Raw genomic sequence first — 12,884 nt, forward strand, 5'->3', positions numbered from 1 at the left:
CTATTGCCCCTTACACATAGAGGCTTATCATTGCCAAACCTAAAATTAAGGGATTAGTTATAGATAGTGGATTTGGGTTAAAAATTTGTACATTGAATTTGGTATAGGCCATTAGGTATTAAAAAAGGCTCTACGTCCACAAATAATCACATTCAAGGCCTATGATAAGGTGGAGTGAGAATCAATAGGGACTAGAAGCTTGTTAATAAAGGTTAGGTTGACACTTCAACCAACCTTATGATATGTTAAATTGATTTTGGCATCCCTTATGATATACTCTCAGGATGCCCCTGGATCCATGTAATGCGACCATTCCCTCCACTTTTCACCAATGTCTAGAATTCTTGCATGAAAGAATTGAAATTGTCATCCTTGTTGATTCCTACCCCTTCAAATAATATAATGTTATAAGGGCAATACTAAAAAGCTAATCATTGCCCTATCACTAAAATTGCCACCAGCTCCAAGGTCAAATAATCTTAAGCTTCCATTGATCCCAATAATTTTCCATCATCAACTACCCATCCACCTCCCAAAACCAAGCTCAAGATCATTAATTTAGGTTTTGGGGAGTATGTGCTACAACAAGACTTTCATATACGCATGCTCCATCTATCCTCACAATCTTATGGCAAACCCAAAAGGAAACAAACAAGAGAATGCATCATGCTACAAGATGGTTCTACAACTTTTAAACAACTTGGTTTCTTGGTTAAAAAATAAATTGAGTCCTAACAATTTAAAGCTTCACCTCGAATGATATTTTATCATGTTTTCAAAACAATGAATATCCTATAGCTCTCAAAATGTGTAAACACATGGGTCAAGGTAAGAACCTCAAACTTCAAAATAAAAGATCCTCAAACTCATCTAAAGTCAATGCTACTAGATTTCCACAATCCATGAGACTGTATGTATGATACTTCTGAATTTAATTGCGTGAATGTTTTTTAGATCATAAAATTCATGAAAATTAAACTATATGTAAACACGTGAAATATCAAAATAAAAACCTCAAACTTCAAAAAGAAGAAATCCTCAAACTCATCTAAATTCATAAAATGACAACTTAAAAATGAAGATATACATTAGAAAATAAAATAATCACATAAAATAACCTCCAACAAATTCATAGATATGTTTACCTACTAACAAAAACTAACAAATAAAAGCATGCCAAGAAAAATTCAAATACAAAAAATTTAGTTTACAAGTTAACAATGACGCAATATTTTTTAATTAATAAATCATAAACCACCAGACAATACTATATATATTTTTGATTGGGTCAAATGTAGGAGTATTTTGATTGGGTCAAATGTAGGAGTGTGATTATGTATACCCAGTCTTAAGATAAAACTACGTTACTTAGAGAGTCAATTATTGTAAAGAAGCAACATCCAATCCCTGTGAAAAAGACAAAACAACAAATCCTTCTAGAAGCTAATAACGACTTCTTCCTGTGCAGGTCCCGCAAAACCCACTCAGAACGAAGCTTCCTTCAAATACCAGTCTTTAACATTATACAAAAACTAACCAACCAAATAATGGCGTTACACCAAACTTGACTGGTTTTTATCAGAAGACACTCCACATGTATTCAGTGGTCCTACACATGATTTTTTAGGGCACAATATATGGATAGTAAACAACCGTCCTTTTCCGATCGAAAAAAAAAATCCAATCTTGTATCGATAGGATACGCCATGGCCAAATCCATCACATCAGCGACTGAGTCCCCATTTACAGTTCAATTATAATTGAAGCATATCTCGTGTTCCATAGCAATTCAATCCTCCCATCAAGATGAACTCTTGGGCAGCCATGCCTCTGCGAAGTGTTCCCCCTCTGAAGCTCGGAGGTCCCGGGATCGACTCCCCTTGCGGCCTCACACCCCCCCACAGTCCCACCTGTGCCCCTCTGTCATCGACTCCTCGCAGGGCATTGAGAGCTTCGGCCAGTTTTAATGGCAGTAGTGCAGTACTAGAGAGGAGGGATAGGGAGAAGAAGAATCATTATGCCCTTTTGGGTGTCCCCTGTGATGCATCCTTAGAGGATATCAGAACTGCATACAGAAGACTGGCTCTGCAAATCCATCCTGATGTGGTGCCGCTGCAGCAGATGGAATGTTCTACCTCGATTTTCTGTCAGATTAATGGAGCCTATGATACTCTCTCTGATCCCCACAAGAGAAAAGCATATGATGAGGCTCTTCAAATTGTAGTGCCCACAGTGTACTCTGTTAGACCTTCAATGGGGTTTTCTTCCCCTGTTAGAAGTCCCAGGGGAAGAAATTGGGAAACAGATCAGTGCTGGTGCTCGTGAGAAGATTCTGATGAGATTGATTGATTTAGAGAAAGATTAGTTTGATTTTCTGAGAATTGTGCACCAGGCCTTGGGGATAGAATTTGAGGATCCAGCTAGTGAGTTATCTGTTTGAGATTTGTATAATTGAGTAAACTTTCTGTTTCTCGCCCTGAAGCTCTGGCTACGGTGAAGTCTCATGGTGAACAAACTGAAGATTAGAAAGGCTGAAAAGTAACTACTCTGTAAGGTCTGTAGTTTGAAAGAATGTCATTAAAAGTCTGAGATCCAGAGGCCATTTCTTCAGACCCTCTGCTTTATGTAAAAAGTATCTGGCTTTGTAAATATTTGGCATGGGTTTTCTATAATTCGTGTAGTAAAGATTCACTGTATATGTTTTTATTCATTTCGGATTCAGTGATCAATTTTAAGAATGTTCTTCAGATTCATTGTATATATTTGTATCTATTTCCAATTTAATGATGAATCATGAATGTTCTTGATATAGATTAAGGTAAGAGGTTTCTGAACATTTCCTGATTTGACCAACCAAGCTAACTGTATGATTATCACTTCAATTACTTGTATTCCAATAAATCGGATACTTGTCTTGTTTTTCATAAATTAGACTTACTCTAATAAATCCAAATGTTTGGGAGAACACTTGCTACAGACTAGTGGATCCATCCCTCCCTTACCCATGGTCATTAGATTAACTATGATAAATACAAATGCTTGGGATAACACTCGCTAGCTTGAAATCTTTGAAATCTTCTCAATCTAGTGGATTCATCCTTCCCTCACCCATCTCAATCATGATTATTTCTTAAGATGTAAGAGGGCTTGGTAAAAAACCTCGATATTATTGTTAGAAGACTAATTAAAGACCTTTAACTCTTTTATGTTTCTAATTTATGAAAATAATCTTCTCACAAAATATGTAGAAATCTTTTGTTACAGCCTTGATAGATATTGAGAAAGCATTGTTATTTCTACTCAAAAAATTATTAATTTGCAATGGTGGTCTCCCTTTAGAAAAGAATCTCGCATTTAGGAATATTAATGTCCTTATCACTAGTTGTTATGCTCCCCAACATTTACTAGGTGAGGTTAAACTCTTGGATACTATGCATGTTCATAGAGAAGTTCCTCCTCAAGATTATCCTTGGACTATTGGAGGTGAATTCACTATTTTATTATCCCTTAATGCAAAAAGCATGGAGTTCAATAATTCCTCAAGCTAGTCTTCATCTTCTTCAAAATATTAATCAACTTCTATCAATGGATAACCCTCTTAGAAATGGTTCTTTTACTTGGAACAATCAAAGAATTGGGGATGTTTTTATTGTAGAATATTTGAATAGTATTTTTGTCATTTATTCTTGGCTTTCTTAGTTCCTTCAACTTGCATCTTTCATTTTAGACAATGTAGGTTCAAATCATCAACCCATAGTTTTAAACTAAGAAGGATCATTCAATTCTCACAATGCCCCCTTTTAGATTCTAATTCATGTGATTAAAAGAAGAGGACTTCAGATAAATTATTAGACTTTGATGACAAAAAAGGTAAATCTCATCATTTATAGATCTATATTTTTTGTTTCACAAATCATGTTTTGTCAAAAATTAAAACAAAAAAAAACCTCAAAGAATGGATTTCTTCCTCTTATCAAAATATTTTGCAAAGAAAAATAAATATTTTGTCTAGGTCGATAGAGATCTAAGCTTGTATTCAAGAGCAAGGTATAAGTAAGGATGTCTTAATTTTACATCCTAAACTTCAAAACAAAATAAAAAAGACAAGGATTTAAGAGAAAATTATTTGGTGACAAAACCTTATGTTAAATGGTTAGAGGTAAGGTCCATAGGATTTCATTTTTCTTTCACTCTATTGTGACAAAGAAACATGCTAATTCTTTTAAAGAGATTTAATAAAAGGATGGATCCATGATTAACCATTCAAGATATTTAATTAGAATTTATTTCTCGCTTTCATCAGTAGCCATAGTCCCTAGTATTTTTTGTATTGTCAATGTATCATTTTGAACCACATTGCTAGACTTATCAACCCCTCATGATAATTCCTTCCTAAATGGCCTTATTTCCATGGAAGAACTAAAGACGGTCTTTTAATTATTAAGAAAAAAAAGATAAATATTGAAGTCTAATTGCTTTTCCTAGTGTTTTCTTTCAAGTTTCTTGGGATATTAGCAATGAAATGCAAAGAAAAATCAATATTTGAACTTCTATTGTGATATCATAGATTTAATCTTAGATAAGTGCAGGTTGCCTAAATCAACATCATACACTAGCAAAATGATCATTCAAAAAAATCCTTAAAATGGCAAAAACAGGAGTTGATTTATAGCACTGGAGATTCAATATCAACGAATGATTGAGATTGAATGAGTGAAAGTGGATAATATTGACTAACTAAGAATAGCCACAGAGGTTACAAATGGGCGAGGATAATTATCTCCAATTATTTATTTATTTTTGATAAATAGGTGTGCATGGAATAAAAATATAGATGGCATAACAAGTGAGGTTACAAAGGAATCTTGACTGGATATTTATGAATTACGGAAAACAAATAATGAATATTATTTTGACAAGGATAAATGGATAGTAAATATTCTATTTATTTAATGAAATGAAATATTTATGGAGATAATTATTTTATTAATGATAAGTAAATGAAAGGGGAATTAGAAGGGTACTAGGGATGGCAATAGGTTATGGGAATATGTGTCTACAATTACAAATGACTCTCCGTGTACTACTTTTACTTTGAAAGAGGTGCATGTTAAGGTGATTGTCTCTCTCCATATCTCTCTCCCATTTTGATAAAAGCACATAGTAGGTTTTTTAAATGTCTAAGTGTTATGGCTCTATTTCTAACTTTCACATTGTGGAGGATATGGATCTACTTTCCCATCTTGAATTTATGGATGAATTTTTTTGGGGGGTAATGGAACTCTTGAGGCAGTTACTTTTCTTAGGTGAGTTCTTAATATTTATATCAATGTATATGGTCAACTCTTGAATGAACAATTGTCTTAAATTTTCTTTTTACATATTCACCAGCGTCTTTAGGAATATATTGCCAATATTATTTATTTTTTAGGTTGTTTTTCCTTATTTCATATATTTGTGTATCGTCATTTCTCCTACTTGTCTTGGAAAAGAATACTATCTAGCATTAAGTTGGATTCTATTTAGTGTTATGTTAGTAATTGGATATACAAATACCTTTATTTGGATGGTTGTATAGGGTGTGTGCACAAATATGGGGGACCAAAAAGTAACCAAAGATACCCTTTTTTCTATTGTGCACATACCATAAATTTTTCATTACATAATGAAAAACCACGTGCTACATTATAACTTGTATTAGAAACCACCAACTCTTAGGGTTGAAAGTTTCCTTGGATATCCAACTCAAAGGGTTGGACTTTCATTGCAATGCCCAAAGATGTGTTTTCTATAAAATATAGAAACACAACTAAATGTCTAGCATGCTCTCCATTAAGCTTACATATTTTTTGATATTGACATGAAAAAAAGCCACAATAATGTCAAGCCCTCTATTACCTTTCTCACCAATGTACTTTTTTCTACATTTTGAATACATTAAAGTTTTGATCTTCAATTTCTTTTGCCAAAGTCTTTTTTTTTGTCAAAAACCTATGTATAGTAATTTTTATGTCATTTTTCATGTTTTCATCCAAATTTGAAAGAAATTACAATTTTGCGTTTTTAGACTCTATTCTATACACATTCATAAAACTTGAATTTTGATGGATTTCCAAAAAATAGGGGGAGGACACTCAACTTTTAATTCTTTAAGATGTTTCCACTTTTAAAATAGTAAAAAATCACATATTCATTTAAAAAATTATATAAAAATAAAGCATAAACTATGTGATGTTGACTAGTTTTTGAAAGAAAGGATTTGTGAAATAAGTTTAAAAATCAACATTTTATGTGGAGCATAACTAATGCTATGTGATATTTTTCTCCTAAAATAGGATAACTTTGTGTGATCTCCCTATTTAATCCTCTTGATCTGAACCTTAAAAAAAACTAGTTTAGAAACTATATTTAGAGTACCACATATCTTGTTCTTGTCACATATTCAAATTTTGAGCATGGTTATCTCTAATTTCTCATCCAACATAATTTTTTATTGATTTATGTTTGATATGGACAAGAGATGGACAAATCTAGCTACTAACTTAACTAGAAACAAACTCTCTTCCATAAAATAGTGGGATACAAACAAGCCTTGAAGGTATTGTGCTTGACTAACTCTACTCAAATGGAGTTAAGCAAGTTGGGTTCTATTCTTCGTTGCATAGAAGATTGATTGATTGGCTTATGTGTGAGATAATTAGGTCTTAAAGCATGCATAAAAGATCATATAAATTGATAAAATAAACTAATAAACAAACAAAAAGCTATAAATAAGTACAAAAATGAAACTTAGATATAGAGTTGCACTTGTGATAGCAACAAACCCTAAAACTATTGCTCTAGCATGCTAGGCACTCTAGAATAGAAGGTGTCAAAAGTCAAAAAATGTCCATATCTAGTATCAAAAGGTCCCAAACTATTGGGTATGTGCATGATCATGGTGGGCCAAACAGACCCTTAAGTTGCAATGAAAATTAAAAAAAACAAAGTTAGGCAACTTGACGTAAAAATTTGAATAAGTTACCAATATTATTTCAAAAATATGTAAGAATAGAATATGTAGCAAATTGAATGTAGTTTATAAGCTACTAGTTGTTTTAAAAAAAAAAAAAATCTATTTGACAAATTTTTTATATTTCAATGTAGTAGTACTTAAAATTTTAGGAAAAAAATAAGAAGCAGGTGTCTGTCTGACCACCCTAACCACAATCAAATCATAATATTTTTTTTATAAGATTTTAGATATAAGTAGAAAACTCATGTCCGAATGTGACATATATTTTTGTATTTTTTTTGAAATAAATAAATAATTATTATATTTTTACTACAACTTTTTAAAAATATAAAAACTTGTATGTCAAACCACAATAACCCAGTCAAAACTTTATGAATTTTTTTTTTTTTTAATCCTATAGTATACGAAGCATAGAATGTGACACATGTTTTGGATTAAAAAAATGTGATACAATTTGAAAGTTATAGATATTTTTTAATTAGCCTATCCATTAGGACTTTAGTCAAAATATCGCCACTTTTTGGCCCCTCATGATCCTGCACATACCCTACTATTCCTCCAAATTTCAAGTCAAACTCTAGTAGGACTATATTTTCTCCTAAATTTTCTTTGTTAGCCACTATCTCAGTCTGATCAGTTCTCCTATACCTACAAACTAGTGTTGAATCTTGTGTCTAGGCCTACACAAGCAAAAAAGAGGGGGGGAGGGGAGGGGGATGGTTGTGGCTATATAGGGGTTTTCCTTGGTCAAACCCTCATTTTGGTGTTTCGACCTTCATGGATAGCCAAGTTTGATTTGAGATAAAAGTGTGTTCTCTACACTTTAAGTATGTCTAAGATTGTGATGAGCAATAAAGTGCATAAGTGTAAACAAGAGCACTAATCAAGTGTATTAGAGTGAGCCCTAAATGAGGCAATCAAAAGGTGGTGTACAAACCAACTCAAGAATGCGTGAATCACATAAATGATAATGAATAAGTGATAAAGATCATATTTGAAGCTAAAACTCAAAAATGCAAGAATGACATGAAATCATACCAAACCCTTGAGGAGAGGTACATTCTAATAATCAATTAGTAATCCTCTATCATCCTCCAACATTCCTTGAAGCTTCCATCATGATGAATGGCAATTGATGAAGACTTGATGAAGATTTGATGTTGCTGATCATTCTTCATATTTTCATACCTATAGACTCAAATTTGGTAGAATATTCTCATCATAAGGATAGCATATTAATTTTCTCTCTAGATGAGGAAAGTCACTGGCCTATATATGAACTACAAGCTTAATGTTGACAAAAAAGTGGACATAAAAATGGTCATAATAAAAATCAAGAATAGATTCTGGAATGTCAAGGACGACACTTGAAATATTTAAAATTTTGAGAGATTTTGTTAGTCCAAGTGTGTAAATTGCCATAGACCTGCTAAAGTAGGCTCTTGAAAAATGGGATGTGAGATTTTAGGGTCTTGATATTGGATCCAATCCTAATTTTTTAATTTGATGATGACTGAATGTGAAAGGATATTTTTGAGTTTTGAAATAGGGTAGAACACATCTCCTTGAGTTGGGGTTAAATTCAAGGCTAAAAATGGTCCTAAAAATGTCTAAGGGAGTGAAAAGTAAAGCCAATGCTAAGGAGAGTGTGAAATTAAACTCACAATTAAGGAGTATAATTTACGACACCACAATTTCAAATGGAAAAAAAGTGGCCACTTTTGAGCCTCCTTTGGTCCCCCATTTCCATGTCAGATCTTATTATCCTTCCTAAAGTTGTAATTTAATCTTTCTTAGTTTATTGATTTATGTCTCTATGGTTTTTTTCCATTTTGGGTTTCCACATAATCTGATGTTTATTGTGTGGATGTGTGCTTGTGTGTTGATTAATTGTTTTATCTTTAAGGAAAGATTAGTAAATGTTGCTTTGATGATTTGGGGTTTATACTTGGAGAAGTTGTTAATGACAATTAAAGTTTAATTAAGTTGAAATTGGTATATACTAATTCACTCCCCTCCCTTTCAGTATATTGTGTGCCCTTCAAGAACTGGTTTGCTAAGCTCCATTTTCCATCACCCAACATATTAAAAAAACATTATAATCATTTTCTTTTAGTTGTGGTGTTAACTTTGTTGTGCTTCCATGTATGAGTATATAACAACAATAGGTGTCAATGTTACCAATATCTACGACACTCTATATGATAAGCATTTTTTGTTATATAGAGTTGCATAGCCTTGCATATCCAAACCAACATAGTAGGTATATTATGACACCAATATTGGGATACACTATACAATTGGTATAGTTACTAGCAAGAGTATTCATCATTATTTTATCAATTGGTTCAACACTTTTAAGAAATCCCCCTTCATCTTACAAAACTGGAAGTGAAGGATATCTTATCCACCTTATTAATTGGTCATAAGTTTCCTAATCTAAACATCTAGGTCTTATGATATTTTTCCCAAGTTTGACACTCCTATCACAAGACTATCCAACCTTAGGGATTTGAGGTCCACAACTAAGATCGCCAACAAATTGGCACTATTGTCATCTACACCCAAGAATCAACATTCAATTTGAATGCAAAGGTTAATAAGTAAAGACAAATTGGCAAAGAAAAATTTGGTCCCTTTTTAGTATAAAATTAGAACTTTGTTATTGGGAAACAAATTTTACCCTTGCCATAATATCAACCCCAAATTCCTCATTCTTAAGAGCTATTGGTTATCTTTTCCTAATTTAATGAGTGATGACTCTATGAAATGAAGACTCGAAATTTAGTTACATAATGTTGTAACTATCATATTTAATTTTGTACAAATAAGATTTAAGGGGCCCCATAGACACACCAAAAATTCTCTAGGATCAAAATACTAGCTATTATATGTCAAAAAGCATTCATTGGTCATTTTAAATGCAACCATGGGATTTGTTTTGTCCCAAGAGAACCTACTAAATTGTGATCTTTGAAACAACTCAAAAGGATGTCAAAACCATAAAAAACCAAGTTAACCAAAGGCCACAAAGAAATTCAAAAACACACAAATAAAGTTAGATAAAGGACGAACTTCCTAGCAAAGTCACTAGAATGTAAGCAAGAATTATACTAGAAACAAAAACATAACAAAGACTCCTATTCTAAATTACCAGAGACCTCAAATATAGTTCAAAACAATGCAATAAAACAAGTATTCATTTACAATGTAATAAAACAAGTATTCAAATAAATGTTATCATAAAACTCCAATGTGATTTGATTTTTGCTCTAGTGTTAGTTGGAATGTGGATGTTCTTTGCTTGAAGATTGCCTACTTCGATGACAACAAATATTTAGCTAAAAAATGGATGAAAATGTGCCTCAATTTATAGATTTTAGGAAATGCCATAAATGGTGGAGAATGGATGAGAGGACTTTCCTAGGATTGATGAGAGAATGGAGGGTTCTATGGAGATTGTTGGAATGTCAAGGGAGATAAGGGACAAGTGTACTCAGGACTCCTTTATTCTTGAAAGTTGGTGGAGAGAATATTGGAACTATGAGGGATGTAGAGGGAATAAGTGTTTTGTGTGTCCTTTATTCTTGGGTTTGTTGGAGAGAACATGGCTATAATTAAACAATAATAATATTTTATTATTGTAGCCATGTGTGAGGTGGAAAACTTTGGAGGATGTGGGGGACAAGTGTTCTTAGGTGTCCTTTATTCTTGAGATTGGTGGAGAGAATATAACTATAATTAAATAATAAAAATATTTAATTATTGTAGCCATGTGTGAGGTAGAAAATAGATGTAAATAATAATAAATTTATTTATTTATGTGAGCTAGAAAGGGGACTTATTAAATTATAGGATTATTTACTTAGGTGGGGGTCATAAGATCAAACAAATTTGATTAAATGATGTATTTGCTTGATTCAAATAAAAATATATTGGATAAATATTTAGATGTCTACGAAGAATAAAACCTTAACGTCTCCAACAATATAAGAAAACACAATACTAGATATGATAAACATAAGATTGCCCATTTTTTAAAGATTGTATGTTGAGTGCAAGACTCTAACATCAAATTTGGCCTAATGGAAACCCCTTAGTCCTTAGTTCTTAGCCAAATATGTTTTAACCTAAAGCTCGTGCTCTCATATCCAATAACCAATACGACTTTGTGAATGAAAAATCATCTGTCCAAAAATTAGATAAATAGATATACATCTAGATGGCCCACTACCACTACCACTACCACTACCACTACCACTACGGTTGCGTCTATTCTAGCTCCAAAACGAATATTTCGTATAGCGTGTTAGCGACAGGTTAGTCAATCGCAACCGTTAATTTCAAAATTGACGATGTAAAACACCGACTAACATGCTTGTTAGTCAATCCATACTGTCATTTTGGAACCAGAATAGACGCGTCCCTACCACTACCACTCCCACTCCCACCCTCCCTAGAGAAATCATTCATACAAGAAACAAGACAAAATCAAAGGGTTAAAGGGACTAAAAGTCTGCTTGCACGTGACCTGGAGAGTCCAAATGTTAATTGTTTTAACTAGAAGGGGTGTTGGGGGGGCCTCATAAATATCATTGTGCCCCTTCAAAGCCCAAAAACTATAAGAAAATAGGGAGCAGGGCCCACCCCACGACAAATCCCTAACTTGAGTAGCCGGCGAGGATTTCAATTATAACTTATTTATTTAGGTCTTTCACATTCCACAACTACAATTCGCTTGTCAAAATGAAAATCTCTTGGGCGGCTGGTTCTCTGCGAAATGTTAGCCCTCTGAAGATTGGAGGTCCTGGGATCAAATCTCCCTGCAGCCTCACACCCCCCAATAGCCCCTCCTCTGTCCCTCTTTCATCAAATCGTCACAGTGATAACAGGGCAGTGAGAGCTTCGGCCACCTTTAATGGCAGTAGCACACATCAGGAAAGGAGGGATAGAGAGAAGAAGAATCATTATGCCCTGTTGGGTGTTCCCTGTGATGCCTCCCACGAGGATATCAGAGTCGCATACAGAAGATTGGCTCTGCAGTTTCATCCCGATGTGGTGCCGCTGCAGCAGATGGAGTGTGCAACCTCGGTTTTTTCTCAGATAAATGGAGCCTATGACACGCTTTCTGACCCCCACAAGAGAAAAGCATATGATGAGGCTCTTCAACCTGTTGCGCTCAAGGGTTTTACTGGCAGGCCTGCAAAGGGGTTCTCGTCCCCTGCTAGAAGTCCGAGGGGAAATAATTGGGAAACAGATCAGTGTTGGTGCTGATTATGGACAGGGATGATACAGAGGGTTTTATACCAAATTGGGCATTCGGATAATACAGAGGATTTTGTACCAAATTGGCATCGCAAACCTGGATTTCAATTCAAGAAATCGGCTTGGCCCAGAGATTTGTGTCGTTTAAGGGCTTTCATTTGAGTAAAACCCAATGGTTTCCTGCCATGGTGAACTATGAATGTTGAAAATGAAGTGGGGAGAGCCCAAGGTTTCTAAAATAATGTCTGGCTTTGTAAATATATATTTTCCATATCCAGAGGTCTCTCAGTTTTTGGAAATGGGTTACAGTTTTTAATAGTTTTGTTTTCTTCTTCATTCTGGTGCATTTACTGTTCCTTTCTCTCCTCCTGTGGTGTGGATAGATTCATACATAATCTTTCTGTTTGTCGATACAATTTTTTTTAATGGCATGTAATAGAACAGAAGAACTTTTAAAATTCAGGAAATTGAAGATAATTAATGAAATAGCAGATTATGTCTTTCTAGTACATTAAAAGGGAAGAACTTTAACATTCATTATGATAGTTTATTGCAGAGTAGATCTTACTTTTCTAATAGAATATGAGAGAAAAATTTGAACATT

The 12,884-nt window shown here is 33.6% G+C and overlaps 2 protein-coding genes across 2 annotated transcripts; both read left to right on the forward strand.

Annotated features, from left to right (window-relative positions):
- Positions 1-1,560: 1,560 nt before the first annotated feature.
- On the forward strand, positions 1,561-2,747 carry LOC131076124 (chaperone protein dnaJ 11, chloroplastic). Its single transcript, XM_058013181.2, has one exon. The coding sequence runs from the start codon at positions 1,807-1,809 to the stop codon at positions 2,323-2,325; it is 519 nt and encodes a 172-aa protein (XP_057869164.1). The 5' UTR covers positions 1,561-1,806; the 3' UTR covers positions 2,326-2,747.
- Positions 2,748-11,722: 8,975 nt separating this feature from the next.
- LOC131076125 (chaperone protein dnaJ 11, chloroplastic) lies at positions 11,723-12,616 on the forward strand. Its single transcript, XM_058013182.1, has one exon. The coding sequence runs from the start codon at positions 11,762-11,764 to the stop codon at positions 12,287-12,289; it is 528 nt and encodes a 175-aa protein (XP_057869165.1). The 5' UTR covers positions 11,723-11,761; the 3' UTR covers positions 12,290-12,616.
- Positions 12,617-12,884: the final 268 nt, after the last annotated feature.

Source organism: Cryptomeria japonica, chromosome 10 (assembly GCF_030272615.1).
Source record: "Cryptomeria japonica chromosome 10, Sugi_1.0, whole genome shotgun sequence".
Classification (NCBI taxonomy): domain Eukaryota; kingdom Viridiplantae; phylum Streptophyta; class Pinopsida; order Cupressales; family Cupressaceae; genus Cryptomeria; species Cryptomeria japonica.